This window comes from Pseudorca crassidens, chromosome 3 (genome assembly GCF_039906515.1).
Source record: "Pseudorca crassidens isolate mPseCra1 chromosome 3, mPseCra1.hap1, whole genome shotgun sequence".
NCBI lineage: Eukaryota > Metazoa > Chordata > Mammalia > Artiodactyla > Delphinidae > Pseudorca > Pseudorca crassidens.
The window spans coordinates 42,921,793-42,941,478 of record NC_090298.1 but is presented as its reverse complement, the minus strand read 5'-3'; the positions used below and the strand labels follow the sequence as shown (position 1 = coordinate 42,941,478).

The following is a 19,686-nucleotide window of genomic DNA, read 5'->3' as shown; positions in this document are numbered from 1 at the left end:
GGCAAAAACTACCCCTGAAACCTTCCTTTTCACGAAGGCCAGTGGTGAGGCCTGGTTTCAGTGAGAGCGTTCCTTGGAGGATATTGGTGGAGTGTGGCGACAAGGCTAATTCTCTTCAAACTAGTTTCTGCTTTCTGAAACTGGGCTCTGCAGTCAGTGGTTGTAACTGATTTGCTCTGAGCTCTTGATTTGACTCACTGGTCAGGTTCAAGACAGGGAGGGATAGACAGACCTCACCGCAGTCTCCTTTGGGCCTTGAGGTTAACGCTCTCTCCCTATCACATCCTCCTGTGGTATTTGTCTCTCCTCCTCCTTTTAATAGGTGAAAATGGGGGGAGGGAGGAGTGTAAAGGTTAGTGAAGCATATGCTGTATCTTTGTCTTTCCTGTTAACTCTTTTTCATTTCCCAACTTGTGTCTCCTGGAAATCCAAGGCCTGTTGCATTTTCCTGTATGTTAGAGCAGGGATGCCACCAGGCAGGCTCATGTGTTCCTTTTATAAACATGACTGTTCTCTTAAATATTTCAGGACAGTGTTCAAATTGGTGGGGGAGGTAGGCATAGGAGTCCTTTATACGTGAGCGAAGACTGGACACCTAACTGGGGATTCTCCCCCATCCATTCTCTCTCCTTGGCTCACCCTTGTGTTAATTCCCTTTGCTTCCCCTCTTAAAAACTTAGTTACCACTGCAAATCCAGCTCAGTGTAAATCCCTGGATTAGGCCCTCTTTTCTACCTGCCTCTTTATGTCTACAAGTCTTCCACTGCTGACTGGAGTTTTGTGGATTGCCTTAGTAATGAAACTCGCCAGCTGCATTTGTTTTCATCCTTTGTTCCTTTGCTGTCCTGCACTGGGGCTTCATGAATCCTGTACTATCACAGTGTGAAGCTTTTGCTTCTGGGAAGCACCTCAGTGAACTGCTGCAGGTCATTGCTTTTGTTCTGCTGTTTCCACCTTGTCTTTTATTTCTAGTTGTGAACTTTCTATTTTGGAGCTTTTTCCTTCACCAGAAAGTTGGATGATAGGATTGGGAGGGATCCAGAGGCTAGAATCTCTCATCAAGCAGTACCCCCTTCCCCCCAATGAAATACCCACTGGGCAAGTCAGTTAGCTAGGCCAAAGTGAAGCATGTTCAGAGAAGAATGTTAGAATGGGCCTGAGAGAATGACAGATGAGTCATTTGGCTTAGGGGCTCACACCCTTGTACTGTTTGCAGAAAAAAAGTCATAGAAGTAAATCCCATGCCTAGTGCCACAGTTCTCTTGTAATGGTGCCTTCAGTGGACATTTAGTATGTTTGTTCTGATGTGGGATTTTATTTTTCTAAGTTTTTCTCCTTGTTTGAACCCAGGTGTGCAAACAGCCTGTTTTCCTTTTCATTTGAAACGTACCTTTTTAAAAACTAAAACTATCATTTGAGTCGCAGAAATTCAAATTTTAAAATAAAACAAAACAGGATTTTGGTTAAACACACAGAGAGGAGGCTGTTAACTGGCTTTTTTTTTTTTTTGCGGTACGTGGGCCTCACTGTTGTGGCCTCTCCCATGGCGGAGCACAGGCTCTGGATGCGCAGGCTCAGTGGCCATGGCTCACGGGCCCAGCCGCTCCGCGGCATGTGGGATCTTCCTGGACCGGGGCACGAAACCATGTCCCCTGCATCGGCAGGCGGACTCTCAACCACTGCGCCACCAGGGAAGCCCAAAACTTTTTTTTTTTTTAAACATCTTTATTGGAGTATAATTGCCTTACAATGGTGTGTTAGTTTCTGCTTTATAACAAAGTGAATCAGCTGTACATATACATATATCCACATATCTCCTCCCTCCCTATCCCACCCCTCTAGGTGGTCACAAAGCACCGAGCTGATCTCCCTGTGCTATGTGGCTGCTTCCCACTAGCTATTTTACATTTGGTAGTGTATATGTGTCCATGCCACTCTCACTTGGTCCCAGCTTACCCTTCCCCCTCCCCGTGTCAAGTCCATTCTCTAGTAGGTCTGCGTCTTTTTTATCTTTTGGTTGTAAGCAGCTGACTTACGTATATCTCCTAGAGGAGAGGACGGTTTATAGTAAAGACATACATGGATTAGAACAGGCACACCAACAGGAACAGAACTTTTTCCATGTGTCTCATTGACCACCTGGTTTTTTTACAGTGTGGCTGCCACTCCACACCGTGGCTGCTTCATTCTTTTCTATTAAACGGCTCATTCTTATCTAACCATAGCTTTTGCTTCCTCTTTAGTTTGCAAGTAGCCTATCATGTGTCCATTAGGTGCCATTTCTACAACTTCTGAAAATAGAGAACTCCTTTTCACTCCCAGTGTAAATCCCAGAGGGCACATTACAGCCCAGCAGATTTCTAGGTCAAGCCTGTCATAAGTCATACTCAGTGCCCTCCCAGAAAATAAGGCAGGGCTATGTGGTCCCCTTCAATTTTGTCTGTGGATCAGCAGTTTCCCCCAGAGGGAAAATTGAAAGCTTTTTAAAAAAATTAATTATTATTTTTGGGCAGCGTTGGTCTTTGTTGCTGCACGTGGGCTTTCTCTAGTTGCGGAGAGCGGGGGCTGCTCTTCGTTGCGGTGTGTGGGCTTCAGCAGTTGCAGCTCATGGGCTCTACGGTGCACGGGCTTCAGCAGTTGTGGCTCATGGGCTCTAGGGTGCATGGGCTCAGTAGTTGTGGCTCATGGGCTCTAGGGCGCAGGCTCAGTAGTACTGGCGCACGGGCTTAGTTGCTCTGCTGTACGTGGGATCTTCCCGGACCAGGGCTTGAACCTGTGTCCCCTGCATTGGCAGGCGGATTCTTAAACCACTGTGCCACCAGGGAAGCCTGGGAGAACTGAAAATTGTAGATGCTGCCACTGAACCAGTCTGGTACCATATACAACATTGGATATGGAGTTCTGTAAGTTCTAAATCTTAAGAGATAAGCAATTGAATGCCTTACCTCTAATGGGTTTAGTGCACATGTGATTAACATATGCATGTGTGGGAAGAAGGGAAACAGTGGAGATTGCAAAGGCAGGGACCTACAGAGCCTTTTTATTATCAGCTCTGGCATTAAAGCATGAGTTGTCCCTGTATCTAGTTCTAATATAACAGTGCTGAGAAGCATCAGGTAGTCAGTTTCTCTGAGACAGTTAGGGAAAGATGGAGGAATGGAGACTTCTTTTTAATGAAACATACATACTTTCTTCTCCCCTCTCAAAGGACAAGGAGTAGAATTAAAAAAGTTATAAATCCACGAAGTCAAAGAATGGAAAACGAGACAATAAGCAAGAGGTAAAGATTCTGGAAAGCAGTTAAATGAGTGGTAGGAGGAAGCCAAGTCTCTTAGCGCCTCCAGAGAGAGGGAGCTTAAAAGATTTGCACTGCAGAAGCTGAGAAAGGATGAGGAAGAGGAGCCACCAGAAAGACAGCATGGTGTGCTTTGTTGGACCTGCTCGTGTAGAACAGACTTTTGGCTGGAAACACGGGAGGGGAGTTGTCGAGGTCTGGAGTTGTTCAGGGCATGTCAACTGTGGAACTCAGTTGACCCAAGGTTCAAGAAACTCAGTGTTTACCGCCTTGGGGTCTACTGAAATGGAAGAGTCTTCCCAGGGAAGAGCAGGGCTAGAGGTGGTGCCCAGCTTTTGTAGAGCTACACTGAGTACCCTGGACCCAGGGAAACACAGAACAGGCATATAGGAAGCACACTCAATTAACCAACCTCAGCCAGAGCTGAGAACTGTTCTGTGACCAGAGCCTGCACTCAGGCCATACGGCTGTTAGTCAGCAGAAGGGCCAGAACACAGAGTGGAGCACAAGGTTAGGTGTATGATCACAACTGGGGAATCCCAGAGCTCCCACAGGGAGAGTGGCTTCTGGATCCACACCGAGGGGACCATCTGTACTTGGGTAGACGTGTAAGAAGAAACTAAGTACTTAGAGGATAAAGGGTTCACCTCAAGTATACTGCAACTTATTTGATTACTGACCATAAGTGAATGTTACTTTCACAGGGATGTTGAGGAAGAGATTGGGGCAAATTAATACTTATTTAACAGATGTCTGCAGGCTACCTAGAGTCAAAGTCAGGGTTCTTTCAAAGGAAAGTATTGTTAGAGGGGTTTTAGAATCTTAAGTGAGGGAGAGCCTTGAAAGCCCTGTCTCTGAGTTTCCTTTAGGGTAGGACTAGCTTTACAACCATTTTAGAGTTTTTTTTTTTTTTGCTTTTTGGTTTTTTTTATTGCTATGTCGCTAGCAGGGATGGGTGCAGTTCTCCCTAAGATGTCTGCATTCATGTATTTGTAATTCTTAGGTATATGTTTTTATAGTCTAAATAACCCATGCCTTTAACCCTTACCTGAAAAGGTGGCTTAAGAAGAGGGTGAGTTAAACTTTATATATGAAACTTGGCTTCAGCCCTAGTCAAGGAACTGTCCTCCTTAAAATGAACAAAAAGTTTCCAATAAAAATAGAACTAATGAGGTGAAATCTTATCTGGCACGGCTGTGGTACCTAACTGGGCTTCAGTTGGCACATGTCAACTTTGCCCCAACCAGAACCAACTATCTTCCCAACTCTAGAATCTTGAGACAAGCCTCTTACTCCTTACGTTTTTATAGCTTCAACAACAACAAACAAAAAAAGGGAAGAGGAGCTCTACAGAAAGCCAGTAGCACTTCAGCCAGCTAAGGAGTCCAACTCAGTTAAACAACTGGTACGCTCTTTTAGGGTTAGATGTTTATACTATAAAGTACTTGATAAAATTAGACAACCTCTGGGGCTTTGCCAGGTGCTGAGAACTGAACACACATAGCAGTGCCCAAAGAACTGGAAATGGATTTGTGTATCTATTTTAAATAGGCAGCATCATTGGGTACAGCCACATAATTAAATGCAGTCCTCAGAAAACAGTTTAAGTATATGAGCTATAAATTACTGAGCAAAGTTTTAAAAAATGAATATTAAGAAGTATATTCTTATTGGATAGAAGTTAGGAAAATTTTTGTTTTACAAAAATGAGACCATATTGGCTGAAAGGAGTTCATAGGAAACTATTCCAAATTCATTCTACATTACAATCTTTAGGGATGCACCCAAAATCAGAGGCAGGCTGACAATGGCAAAGGCAAGATTCTCAGGTCTGATTAGAAAAGTCATAGAACTTAAAGGGTACAGGTGCTATTGAAAGAATAGACTCCTTTACTGGATCAGGACTAAACTACAAACTGTATTATTTACTTAGGCAGATTATTGTATTTACTTATAAATACAGATTATTTATTTAGTCTCAGTTGCTCTGTTAAATAATTTGAGGCCAGAGGAGCTCTCAAGTAAATTGTTTGGGTGAATTAAGCAAATTTAGTTCCTAGATGGCTGGCTAGAAAATACAGTAGCTTGGCCCAGGGTAAGGGCAACCTGTGCTCAGAATGCTAGCAGTTGATCCCAAGACTCTACACTAATGACAGTTATAATTCAAACTGCAAGGTGAGGAGCTGCCCCCTGAAATCCTAGAAGGTCTGAAACACTTACCTTGTTCATAATTTGAAGAGTGGTGGTAATAGTTTTTATTTTTTAAATTTTTTATCCTTTTGGTTTTGTTTTGGGATTAATTTTTAGGTATTAATGAGTACAAGAATGCTTGCCTAAAGCCCTGTTCCATATATATAGTAAATCACAGATTATTTAATGAATATTAATATTTTGTGACTATCATTTTAAACATCAACCCTTTAACAATGTGGTGATAATTAATATAAAACATAGTCTCCAGTTGGTATGTTAAGCTCTTTTCTTTATTTTTATCTTTTCTGTTAGCTTTATCTTCAAGCCAGGATGAAGGGAGACTGGGCAAGACTCTTACGCCCTACACTGCAATTTGGTCTTGTTGCTGCGTCCATTTATGTGGGCCTTTCTCGAGTTTCTGATTACAAACACCACTGGAGTGATGTGTTGACCGGACTCATTCAAGGAGCTCTGGTTGCAGTATTAGTTGTAAGTATACAGGGCAGCAGCCTACATCCTGATACTGAGAAACACTTGGATAAATAAGTAGAAAAAAATGTCCCAATGAGAAAAGTATGCTAAGGCAGAGAATGTGGCTCAATAATTGCTACTGGGTGAGGACCCCAACGTTATTAAAAGTCATTTTAGGATAGATAGCAAATAATACCTACATTACTTACTCTTCGCAAGTTATTTAAAAATTTACTAAATTTTTTTTTAATTGTAAAAAGCTCTGGCTATAAAGTGTTTTTAGTATGAATTGGAAAAAACAAAAAAACAAAAAACAAAACTAATTTACATGAGGAATGACACTTTCATTAAGGGCTGGCAGAGTGAAGCCATCTGCCCAGTACATAACAGAGCAACTCTCAGAATGTCCTTAACAAAAATTCCTGTTAGCCACTAATTTATTCGTACCCTTAACCTGTACCCTGTAAAGTATATCCTTTTGTTTATATTTTGCACACTGCTTATTGCAACTTTGTATACGGTTTAAACTTACTTAAAATTGTATCATTAAATACTTTGCCCCATTCTAAATGTTACCTGTTCTATACAGGCTGTATATGTATCAGATTTCTTCAAGGAGAGAAATTCTCCTTTTAAAGAAAGAAAAGAAGAGGACTCTCATACAACTCTGCATGAAACACCAACGACAGGGAATCACTATCGGAACACTCACCAACCTTGAAGGTGGCAGAGTGCCCAGATGAAGCTGGCCTGCTTTCTAAAGGAAAATGATTGCAACCAGAAGGCAAGAGGATGCGTCCTTCTTCCCAGTATACAAGCCTTTAAGGGGACTGCTGCTACTGTAACTCTTGGATGCCCACTTTACCTGTGTGTATATAGTTACATTTAACACAATGGTTATCTAATAGCTCTAAGTTCATTACAAAAAATTTCAAGCCTTTCACTAAAACAAATGCCCCACCTGTACATTTTTTTATTAAAAAAATGTAATGCTTATGTACAGCTGTGTATGTAATATGCTTTCTTAGAATGATGCTTGATTTAAATATAATACATCAGACAGGTGGTGAACAATTTAAAATCCCACATTCCTTTAGCTGACTCTTTATAGGTAGAGGCTGGCAGCAAACACAATATCTCTCTTGATTTTGGTGATTCCTAAGAGAAAAGAAAATACAGTTTAAATTCTCAAGACCACAAAGAATGTAATTCTTCTCCCCTGGGGTTTTGAAGACAGCACAACAATCCTGATTAAATTTGGTGAGAGGGCAAGCCTGGAAAATACAAAACCTTGCTTGCCTGAAGGACACCTAGAGGAGTTCACAGCCACCTCTGAGAGATGGGAAACTTAGAAACCAGACCCCTGTTCTCATGACTCTTGAATCTAAAGTACCCCGTGCGTGCGGGGGTGTCTAAAATTATTCAGAAAGACCAGACCAGAGGGACTAAGCTGTCCAAGAAGTTAGTTGACCCAAAAGCATGAATTTTTCAGCCTGCAATGGAAGGCACTATATTTCAGTTACCATGTGAAATTCTTTCTGGACTAAGGACAAACACATTTTATCATATAGAAGTTTACAAAACTAGACTTAACCCTGGAGTGATTAAATAGGTCTGCCTCTCTTTAACAATGTTGAAGATATAAGCAGCTTTCATAAGCTTCTTCTTAAGGCGCTGAGTTGCCAGCAGAATCACCAGGTTTGACTGTGAGCAGCTGGTAACTCAGAGCAACTATGTGGCTGCTCTTCTTTGATGTTTTAACTCATAGTCCTTTCTCTTGGCCAGCATTCAGATGGAATGAATGAAATTATTTGCAAGCATGTATGCCTCTCCCCATTACTACCTCCTTGGTCTAGCCATTCTTTCCTGATCTGGTCTTCCTGCTTCCACCTTGCTAATCTACAGACTTGCCTGTGATGCAACAGCAAGAACTGCCTTGTGAAACCCAAGTCAGAGCACATCACTCCTGTGTTCAAAACCTCCAATCATTTCAGAGGAAAAAGCTGAGGGCTGGGAGCTACATGACCATTTCTTTTCTTCCTCCAACCCCTACTATTCTACTCATTGTTCAGCTGTGCTCCATCCACACTGGCCTCTTGTTGTTGCTTAAGTATATCAAGTGTCTATGAAGGACCTAAATGCCACCTTCTGAGTAGGGGACCCTAGGCCATCGTATCCATCCTCCAATTCCCTACTGTCTCTTCCTTTGTTTTTATTGCTACCTGATATATTTTAATTGTTGACTTGTTTACTGTCCACCTCCCTGCACTAGAATGTGAGCCCCATTAAGGCAGGGGTTTGTATCTTTTTTGTTCACTGCTGTATTCCCTGGTGCTTAAAACAATGTCTGGCACACCATAAGTGCACAATAAATATTTTGAGATTTTATATATATTCATTTACAAACTTTTTCCAACACACACACACACACACACACACACACACTGATATTTTCTTTGGACACTACTACATGGCCCTTCATGGCAATCCAGTGAAGAGCATCTGAAAATGTTCTCCTAGGTTGTGGTCAAGAGCTCAAGTCTCAACAGGATTTGCCTAAATTATTAGAAAAAGCTTATGGGCTGGATACTGACCTTCTGAAAATTTATTTTCCAGCTCAGTGTTTCCAATGGCTTTTGCTGCTTGACACATTTGTCGAAGTAGTTCTTCCAGGCGCCTCATACAACGAATTATGCTGCCTGGACAGAAAAGGAAACAAATCACTTGTAAAGTGTAAATAATCAGGAATAGCAGAACTTTTGTGGAGACGCAAGGAAGGTGAACATGGGATGATTTAACTGATTGATAGTACTTTGAGGGACTTCTCCTGCAGTAAACCAGTAGTAAACTTGACTGGTGACTGCTAGGCACCAGGAAGGCTACAAAGATGAAAAGTTTAATTCCCATCCTTGACTAATGGTAGAGAGAGCCATGGATTTATTATAATGTGTTCACACTTGCTCTTAGAGAGGTAAGTAAACAAAATGCCCTGGGAGCACAGGAGAGAGCAACATGGGTGAAAGGTAGCAAAGGTGACATATAACTTGGGTCTCTTATAAATGAGGTCCTTGTCAGGCAGTGACAAGGGAAGACCACTGAGACAATGTAGAAAAGCAGCTATTCAAGGACCCTGAGTGTGGCCTACTACGGCCTCTGGATACTATCCTGTGAAGAGAATGCAACAGGGAATTTTTAAGCAGGGGAATAACAGGATCAGATTTGTCAATTTTAAAGGTGCAATCAATCATTCTTCTGGACCTTAGACTCTTTCATTAGTGCTTTCCTCACACAATGTGTCCTCAATGAAGCATAAAAGAGATCAGTCTCTTCCCACTGGATGTGACTCCGTCTGAGACAAGTGTTTGCATCAAAGGTGAAGTTGTAAACACCGTTTCACTTCTGTCAGACTTGCACAAGGAGGGGCCTTGAGATCCTTCCTCTTAAGTGCCACCTGCCTAAGTTTAAAACCCTTGGATTTAATTTTTAATGTCTGAAATACATTCAGAATATCAGTTCTCTCTGATATGCAAGCTGTTAACTCACACTTCAGGTCCTTATTTAACTCCTTGCAACACTGGAAGAATTCATTAACATGTATCAAGCTCTTGTAATACACTCGACGTGCAGTGTTGAGGGCTCCTTTTTACCTTTTAATGCCTTGCACATTATGGTACAGTGTTCCCAAGGGAGAAAAACAGTAGAGAGATTTAACTCATAAAGCAGAATGGAATTTGAGCTTAGACAAAGGCAAAAATATAAGCCATGTACCTAAGAGAGTCATTAGGATTCAGCAGGAAATGCCCATGTACATGTACAGCACCTTTTCTCTCTGAGAAAATGTTGCACGAGGGCCTGGGCTGATAAGGACAACATGCCTGGTTTCTGAACCCACCTATGGGCCAGAGCAAGCAGAACACAAAGATGCTAGTTCACAGCAAGAGGTTTATGGGATGAGATTGGTCAACAAGAGGACCACCAGCACATATGTCAACTTGAAAGATCAATGGGGATACCTCTCTTAAAAGGATGCTATCATCTCCTACTTATGGGATGTTCACCTAATCTAGACTTGGTTATAAAAGGAGTGAGCTGAGACACCTGGAGTTAGAGGAAAGAAGACTGGATGGTGACCTGGATACTAGGAAAGATTCAGCTAAGTAATTAGCTCTATGATCTAGGCCCTTACTCTACTCTTATTTCCCCTTCTCATTTGTAAGGTAAATGATGATAAATGCAATTTAAACAGAGGGCTTACTTTACCTAACTGGATTTGTCTCACTTGAGATATGAGATGCACAAATTCTGTGACAGGGGCAAAGCTCTAAAGGAATGTAAGGTCATAATACAGTCCTTAAACCAAAATATTCAAAGTTCATACTTTATTGTCCTTCCTCTTCTCCCATTAGAAGGTCCATGGAGTTCTTGGAGAAGTAGGGTCAAGACTGACATCTCACCTCCACATCTACACACATCTTACAATAACCCTGGCCTTCTTATTATGGGAGAGTAAAGTAATTAATGTTTATAATAAGACTTAGGCATCAAGGAAAGGTGAAATAAGGCTGAGCATGTTTCAAGAAAAAAGGGTTTGAAAAGGGTTATGTCCAACATTTTCTGAGTACTTACTTTGTGGCAGGTCTATAATCTATGTTTTGTGTAAATTTTCTTGTTTGACCCTTACAGTTCCATGAGACAAGTACTGTTATCCCTATTTTACAAAGAGGGAAAAGAAGCTCAGAGAAATTATAACTTGACCAAGGTCAGAGCCGGGAGTATATGATGGAGTCAGGATTTAAATCTAGACAGCTAGATTCTACAGCCTAAGCATTTAACCATATTATACTATAGTACCTCACAAAAATGATTTATCTATATTTTCTATAATAAATATATTACTTTCATAAATTTCAGTTTTAATTAAATTCAGTTTATACATTTAAAATAATCGAGAAAAAATTGTAAATATTTAGTAAGATTTTCAGGTCATACTCTAAGCTCCTCACTTCTGTTATAAATCTTCATTGCCAGGTAATGCCAAAGAATTTGCAGTAATGGGTTTCAAGAAGTAGGAAGTAGTGGCAATTGGCAAGTAGGATCCAGTCACAAAGAGTCTGTTTTCTTAATTCGGCAATCAGAGTAATGACTTGTGATAATTTCAGTGAAATGGGGGACTAGGTTACTATGGCTCAAGAAGGAAATGGGAGGTAGGGAGTTGAAGATGGTCTATTCTCGACTACTCTTTCCAAGCCTGGCTTGTGAAAGGATTGAGGGATTGAGGATGATGATGACAACAAGATAACTTACTAAAAAATGATGGCAGCAGCTAACACTTACTGACTACTTTGTGCCAGGCACTGTACTAAAGGCTCTACATGCATGATATTAACCTCACAATACGAGATAAGAGCTATTATTATTACCATTTTATAGCTAAGGAAACAGGCACAGTTAAGTAACTTTCCCAGGATCATTCATCTAGTGAGTGGGTAGGATTTAAGACCAGGATATATATGCTCTTGCTCTTAAACACTGTATATTATGTTGGTAGCTGGAGAAGACGTGGATGAGAATTATAAACATATTCGTATGCTAAAATGGCAGCAGAAAGGATGTGACTCAAGACTGCAAAGGTGCAGAAAACAGTGGAAGGCGGCCCTGGAACTGAGTGCAATTTCCTCTGAAGAGGAAAATAAGGGAAAGGATATATGCCATGAATTTCTAGGTTAAGACAGGCCTAGTGGCATCTCCCTTTCCTCTGAAGCAGGAGTGATCACCTAGAAATCTGGGGCAAAGTTGAGGTAGATGCTTAAGAGAGCAGTGAGGATCTGGAATTGCCTCTACGAGAAGTCTCAGAGCCAGAGAGAAGTCCTGCATGGAGGACATAGTCTCTGGGCGTGGACCAGGGATTACATGCATGATGTTAACCTCACAATACGAGATACGAACTATTACTCTTCCCACTTTATAGCGAAGCAAACTAAGTAGTAGATGGCATCTACTACTTGAGGGACTGTACTAGCAAGCTGTGGGCAAGACTACATGAGGTAGTGTTCAAAGTGTACCCAGCCGGTGCTCAACAGTCTCTCCTCCTCCTGCTACTTCTATTATTACTAGGTTTAATGTGATTCTGAGGTTACAGACTGTGGCTTTTGATGACACCAAATCATACAATTATTCTCCAGCAGAACTCTGCTGTGAAAGTACAGGAATAGAGAAAGTGAATTATTAGACTGATCCAGGTTGGTGGTGCATAAGGCAGATGGGAAAACAAGAATATCAGTTGCTTCCTAATTCTCTCTCCATGACTAGAAAAAAGGAACTGTGGTTCAGAAGGAAAGTTCTCTAAGCAGTGGCTGTGTCCTCTCCACAGCAGGTCTCCAAGAGAATGAGGAAGAAGCTATGTGATATCTACCTGGTGTTTACTTCCTGTTACTGAGACAACTCATTCTGACACCAATAAACTATATTAAGATTTTGAAAATTAACAGAACAAACACTGCTTCTTTTACTAGCAACCTTTAACAGAAGAAAATAGTGATTTCACTGAAGATGTTGTTTCCAAGTAGGAGGAGACTGTCGTTAGCCACATCCAACATTCTACTACCATTTTACAAATGAGAAACCCTAGAGGTGGTTAATGCCTTTCAGGTTCAGGTTAACAGTTTTACATCTAGGTTTAGAAAAGAAATCTGACACCCTCATTGGAAATGGCAGAGATAACCGTATTAGCCACCCTTTACAGCAATGGCTTCCCTTTAAACTTTGAGGCTAAGAGTTCATGGAAGAAGAATCTTGGACCTTTACAAGCTGAAACCTTTATAAAAGTTGAAGATACTAGTTTGTTTTTGCTGTGACCGTGGCTGAGAAAATTATGAACAGACAGGACCAGGGAAGGAGAAAGCTCAATTAATGGCCTAAATGAGGAAGAGGGAGAGGGAGGGGGAGGGGGAGGGAGAGGGAGAGAAAGCAGGTCTGAATGGCATCTGGAGGACAGTTACCTGGGTGAGACAGGATAAAAATGCACAAAACAGCCTTAAGTTGCAATGGGGGAAAAGATGGGGCTGAAATCAAAACCATGAAGCAAACACAACCAACCAGCTTTACAAATATGGGTAAGAAGAGGACTAGCCTATTCCCTAGGAACAGGAGGCTGCCAGATGGACACCAGCCACTGTAGGATCAGAAGGGAGCATCTCCTAGCTCCACTGGTAAATTCATGACTAGAGAAATGGATAGCACCTTTATCTCTTCCCCTGGATGAGTGTTGCAGCTCCTACTCGCTCTTCCATTGGGCCCCCATGTGCAGGCACAAGCGACACAACAAGGGCACGTAAGGAGCCTATCCCCCACCCACTGCATCCCAGGAGGAACGGTGCTCCTCTACTGCTTAAAAATCTTTTGATACCATTAATGCAAATGCTAGTAGGAGCACTGGTGAGTCTGTTTCAGTCCTGATTCAAACATAAGGTTCTGGATGGTCCATGTGTGATATTTCTGTATTAGGATAATCACTTGTAGACCCTACGTTTTATCTTTAAAGGTGGTATTTCACAAACTTCAGTCATTAGCGTATCACTCATTTTTGCTGTAACACTTTTAACTTAAGTGAATGAAAGCTGCTCACTTATTTTTTATAAATAGGCCATAATTATAAAAACAACGGTTACAAAAACAAAACAATGCTATCAATTCCAGCTAGATACTATTGCCAACAAAAAGTTGATCACCCAGACATATTATAGGCACCTCAAACTCAACAGTTCCCAAAAGTAAACTCAATACTTTCCTTCCAAATCATTTCTATTAACACATTAAAAACTTTAAGTTTACTCTTCTATAAAGTGGAGATAACAAGAATTCCTATACCTAATGGGGTTATTGTGAGAAATGAATGAAATAATGCATGTAGGGTGCTTCACAAGTGTCAGTAACACAATAGGAGCTCAATAAATGTTGGCTATATTTGTTATTTCTGTTCTCAGGTGCTAGGGATGCTGAGCTCCAGTCCTGCTCTCACTGAAAGAGGAAATACAGTTGCAGTAACTTCTGGGTGTCTAGAGACAGGGTGGGGGCTGGAATGGAGAAGGTAATGAATATCGCATGACTCATGCAACCAGATATTAAATGTGTATTTTGCAAACACTTCTATTTGAAGAGAATTAAATTAGGTAATGGTTAAAAATGTAAATATATATAGGACTTTAAAAAGGAACAGAGTGTATTTCACAGGTCATTTAGAATTGAAAAGAAATCCTTTATAAAACTGCTGTGCAGGGCATCGGAGAGCCAGGTACCCTGGCTCACAAACTCTGTTTTGACTGATTTCAAATGTGTACTGGGAATCACAGATAACCTGATATTGTTTTGGTATTTCTACAAATTGAGAAACTCATGTTAATAGCCAGGATCTGCAAAAGCTATCAGAGGCCCAACCACATGAAGTATATTGCTAAGATAAGCTAAAGAAACTAAACGCACATCTGAGCGAGCAAACACTGCCACACTTTGTAAGCACTCCCACTCAATTTCTGGAAAATGAGTTCTGACAGTTTCAGATGACATGAGAACAATTAAGAAAATGAGGCCAGGCGGTACAGGGTTGCACATACAATGGCTGTGGTTGCTGACCTCAGTCTTGTCAACAAATCACCGTGTGTGTACAAACACTGTCCATAGCTGCCTGCAGCGTAAAGGGGATGAATGAAGCCTACCGTGAAGAAGTGAATTACCCAGCATACCTACGTACTGCAGTTCTCTGTAATACAAGGGTTCTCCTTACTCCCAGTTTTGAAAATCATTCCGCCTCATCAATTAGGACCACCTAGATTAAGTGTTAGATAAAAGATACAAAGCTATTACCCATCCCCCCAGGCTATCTGAAGCTGACCAGAAACAGAAACATACACACTAACAACCTAATGGTTTGTTACAAATCTTTTTTTCTGGTCTTGCCAGAGTGTAAAGCAAAACTGAATTCTTACTAGTCATTGCCCCCCTTTTTTCTTTCTTGCTGTACGTGGGCCTCTCACTGTTGTGGCCTCTCCCGTTGCGGAGGAGCACAGGCTCCGGATGCGCAGGCTCAGCGGCCATGGCTCACGGGCCTAGCCGCTCCGCGGCATGTGGGATCTTCCCGGACCGGGGCACGAACCCGTGTCCCCTGCATTGGCAGGCGGACTCTCAACCACTGTGCCACCAGGGAAGCCCTAGTCATTGCCTTTTGAAGAAAAATTGTGGTAAAATACACATAAAATTTACCACTTTAAAGCATGTACCCCAGTGTCACTGCCTGTTTTTATCACAGTGAAATATAATTCACATGGCATAAAATTCACCCTTTTAATTAAGTGTACAAATTCAGTGGTTTTGGGTATATTTGGAATTGTACAACCATAATCACTATCTAATTTTAGAATCTTCTTATCACTCAAAAAGAAACCCATATCCATTAAGCAGTCACACTACCCCCTCCTTCTACCTTCCCCCAGCCCGTGGCAACCACAAATCTACTTTCTGTCTCTACAGATTTGCCTATTCTGGACATTTCACATAAATGAAATTGTACAATAAGTGGCTTTTGTGTCTGCCTTCTTTCACTTAGAACCTTAATCTGGTCAAAGTTCATCCATATTTTAGCATGAATCAGTACTTCACTTTTTTTTTTTTTACAGTAGAATACTGTCCCATTATATGGATAATACACAATTTATTCACCCACTGATGGACATTTGAGCACACATGCTTTAAGGGTAATCTTATAAACATCAAGCTCATGAGGTTCTTAAACAACACCATTCTAATTGAGGATGGAAATCAACACATTTCTTTATCTGGAGAGGTATTTATTTCTACCTCCAGCTTTCTGGCATTTGCAAAAGTGGTTCCCCACAGTTCACGCCCTGAATTTGATTTAAAACTCCTATCTAAGTGGTTATTGAGGCCTGAGGTTAGGATTATAATTATATTTTCCTGCAATCATTTACCACTAGATCCCAGCTTAGGCTGAAAACATTCCTGGAGGGCAGAGACTGTTGCTTTCACTGCACCCAGCACAATTCCTGATCCCACTAGGGTCTCAGTTAATTATTCATTAAATGGGTAAGTATCAGGTACTAATTCTTAAGTCATTTAGTACTAAAACTGTGCCAAACTTTAAACACAGAACAGATACATATTAATAGAATGTTACTCTACTATTATTAGCAAAAGTATTTTGAAATAACAAATCCATTGGAAAATCCCTTCTAACACTGATGTACCGTCTCCTAAGAAAGGGTAAAACTATGCTAGTGCAAAGGCAGTTGAGAAGACCATGCGGTGGGGGCAGAGAGTACGAACGTGCCAAACAGCATTTGCTTTAAAAATCTAGGACAGGGACTTCCCTGGTGGCACAGTGGTTAAGAATCCACCTGCCAATGCAGGGGACACGGGTTTGAGCCCTGGTGCGGGGACGATCCCACATGCTGTGGAGCAACTAAGCCCGTGTGCCACAACTACTGAGCCTGCGTGCCACAACTACTGAAGCCCATGTGCCCTAGAGCCTGCGAGCCACAACTACTGAGCCTGCATGCCACAACAACTGAAGCCCACGTGCCCTAGAGCCTGCGAGCCACAACTACTGAGCCTGCATGCCACAACTACTGAAGCCCGTGTGCCCTAGAGCCTGTGAGCCACAACTACTGAGCCTGCGTGCCACAACTACTGAAACCCGCACGCTGTAGGAACCACATGCTGCAACTACTGAGCCCGCACACCACAACTACTGAAGCCTGCGCACTCTAGGACCCGCGAACTGCAACTACTGAGCCCGCGTGCCACAACTACTGAAGCCCGCGCGCCTAGAGCCCATGCTCCACAACAAGAGAAGCCACCTCAATGAGAAGCCCACACACTGCAACAAAGAGTAGCTCCCGCTCGCTGCAACTAGGGAGAAAAGCCTATGCAAAGCAACAAATACCCAACGCAGCCAAAACCAAATCAAAACAAAAAAACCTATGACAGGCAGAAGTACAGTAAACACTTTCAAGTGATAATTCGTCATAGGAGCTTTCCTGATGACATGTGCTTAGTGGAAAGCAAATCCTTCATGCACAGTGAAGACTACAATATTGTTTTTGTATAGACAGAAATAAATAGTAATGGCCCTGTCTAGGTTACAATGGATCTACTACAATGGATCAGTAGACTGAAACCCCGTATCTGTATGGGCTATAGCCCATACAGGGTGGTAACAGGGCAATAATTATTTATGTGAAGTGTTCAAAATTCCTCAACTGAATCACAGTATAAACTCTTCTCTTACATCAGATGTCCCCCAAACATATGGTGTTAATCATTACAATGTTAACTAGCTCCAGCTAATGTTTGAAAAATACTTAAAACTACTCCTGAGGCTCATGACATGACATGATCAGACACTTGACCAGAGCACACTAAAAAGTTCCAATGCAGTCATTTTCTGCCTGTAAAAATAAAGACACACTATACTATGGGCTAGAGCTTTGATTATAGTATTTTTCCAATTATATAAAGCGTGTACAGTAACAAGATGAGGAGAGAATGGCTATTCTGAAATGGACGAACTAAACAACATAGTAAAAACAAAAAAAGGGGGCTTCCCTGGTGGCGCAGTGGTTGAGAGCCGCAGAGCAGCTAGGCCCGTGAGCCATGGTCGCTGAGCCTGTGCGTCCGTAGCCTGTGCTCCGCAATGGGAGAGGCCACAACAGTGAGAGGCCCGCGTACCGCAAAAAAAAACAAAAAACAAAAAACAATATCCTAAGTAAATCAAGGTTCTCAGTTATTTTTTTGCTGTTTAATTATATAATTTGCTTTTATGAGCTTTCCCAATTTTAGAAAGAAAAGGTATAGCTGGTATAATGGTACCGTGAAAATTGTGTTGATGTTAGACCCAATTTCAAGTTATAAACTGAATCCCTCAATTTTTAATCTTAGATTTCTCAAGCAAACTGTGACACTGAAATAACCTCAAGGAATTGAAATAGATTTCAGGAACTGAAACAGATTTCAGGAATTGCTAGTATGTTGTGGAAAACATCAACTCATAGGTGGCAGAAATACAAACCGTCAGGACTTCCCTGGTGGCGCAGTGGTTAAGAACCCGCCTGCCAATGCACGGGACACGGGTTTGAGCCCTGGTCCGGGAAGATCCCACACGCAGCAGAGCAATTAAGCCTGTGTGCCACAACTACTTAGCCTGCGCTCTAGAGCCCGCAAGCCACAACTACTGAAGCCTGCGCGCCTAGAGCCCGTTCTCTGCAACAAGAGAACCACCGCAATGAGAAGCCCGTGCACTGCAAAGAAGAGTAGCCCTCACCCGCTGCAACTGGAGAAAGCGCGTGTGCAGCAACGAAGACCCAACGCAGCCAAAAATAAATAAATAAATAAATAAATAAAAATACAAACTGTCTTCAATTTAGCAGTTTAGGATTTATCTGCCATACTGCGGTAACTTTTTCATTTAAGTACAAAGAATAGAAAAATAATCCACAAAGATAATTTTATAAGGCTTCCTATATTTCTAGGCCTATTGTCCCTTCATTTTTCTTGAACAAAACAAAACAAACAGTGCACCATTATTGTTTTATGCCATTGTGTTCGCCTTCTCAGAGAAGCAGATATACAAATATGAGCTATTATATTAACAAGTCGTAGAATTTAGGCATAGAACAGTAATTAGTTTCATCTTTATGTTCCCAAAAGAAGTTAGACTGAAGAGTGGTGATGCTGTACTTGATTGCCTTTGTGTGTCTGAAACACACAAGCTGTCATACATCTATCTGGGTTTCTGCGTGTTAAGCAATGTTCACAGGTGAGATGAGGATGTCATGCTCTCTTCTCACAGCCTCAACAGTAGCTACCCACCATCGATTATTATAGACCTTCTTACCATTCCTACAAGCATAAATTTTCAGTGGATAGAGATGGTATAATTTTAGGTAGTATTTAAGAAGTCTCTAGGTGGTCCAAAACTCAAAGATAAGGTATTATGGTTCTTAGATGAAGTTATCAACTATCATGTGCTTGTAGTCACAGAGGCCAGAATTCAAATCATAGTGCCTTCATGTAGTACATACACCTCCATGACCTTGACCAATTATTTACCTTTTAAAAATCAGTTTCCTTGTGCAAAGTGCAAATAATGTCTACTCTGATGTGCTACTTTGGTGATTAGATCTAAATTATATAAAATGCTTATTAGCACAACTCCTGGCACACAGTAGTTACCTAATAAATAATGACCATCCTGGTAACAGAATACAGTATTCAGAAAAAGATTTTGGGACCATAATACTAATAACCATTTAATGGAGGCTTAGAAATAAACTTTAGGGAAAGGACTAAAACAGCACACCATAATTCAAAAATAATATACTATAAACTATCATATTTAAAACCTTAAAACCCATTAAAATTCAATGTAGTGAAGTAAAGGCTCATAGTTGATTCTGTTGCAGAGATTCATAAACTCAGTAATCTATTAGTCTTTAATAATATTGGGTAAAAAGCATAGTATACAGGGTATGTTAAAAATATAATTTTTCTCAAAATAAAATTTTAAATGTTCTTATAATAAATATCTATGAAGTCTAAGCTCATTTATTTTAATTTTTAAGAAAGTTTGGTGCAAACACAATTCACCATTATAAATATCTACTATCTGCGTAAGCCAATCTTTTTGCAATGAATACAGCATTTCTAAATATGGTTTT

General features: G+C 41.1%; 2 protein-coding genes across 4 annotated transcripts in view; one reads left to right on the top strand and one right to left on the bottom strand.

Annotated features, from left to right (window-relative positions):
* The window catches only part of PLPP1 (phospholipid phosphatase 1), a 120,443-nt gene extending 112,096 nt beyond the window's left edge, over window positions 1-8,347 (top strand). For all 3 annotated transcript variants that reach the window (XM_067730707.1, XM_067730709.1, XM_067730708.1), the window contains exons 5-6: window positions 5,801-5,977; window positions 6,549-8,347. In XM_067730707.1, coding sequence (XP_067586808.1) covers window positions 5,801-5,977; window positions 6,549-6,680 — 309 coding nt within the window. In that variant the 3' untranslated portion in view covers window positions 6,681-8,347. The remainder of the gene's footprint in view (window positions 1-5,800; window positions 5,978-6,548) is intronic.
* MTREX (Mtr4 exosome RNA helicase) overlaps window positions 2,490-19,686 on the bottom strand; it is a 146,504-nt gene continuing 129,307 nt past the window's right edge. The window contains exons 26-27 of the mRNA XM_067730704.1: window positions 8,554-8,658; window positions 2,490-7,117 (exon numbers count right to left, since the gene is read on the bottom strand). Coding sequence (XP_067586805.1) covers window positions 7,065-7,117; window positions 8,554-8,658 — 158 coding nt within the window. The 3' untranslated portion in view covers window positions 2,490-7,064. The remainder of the gene's footprint in view (window positions 7,118-8,553; window positions 8,659-19,686) is intronic.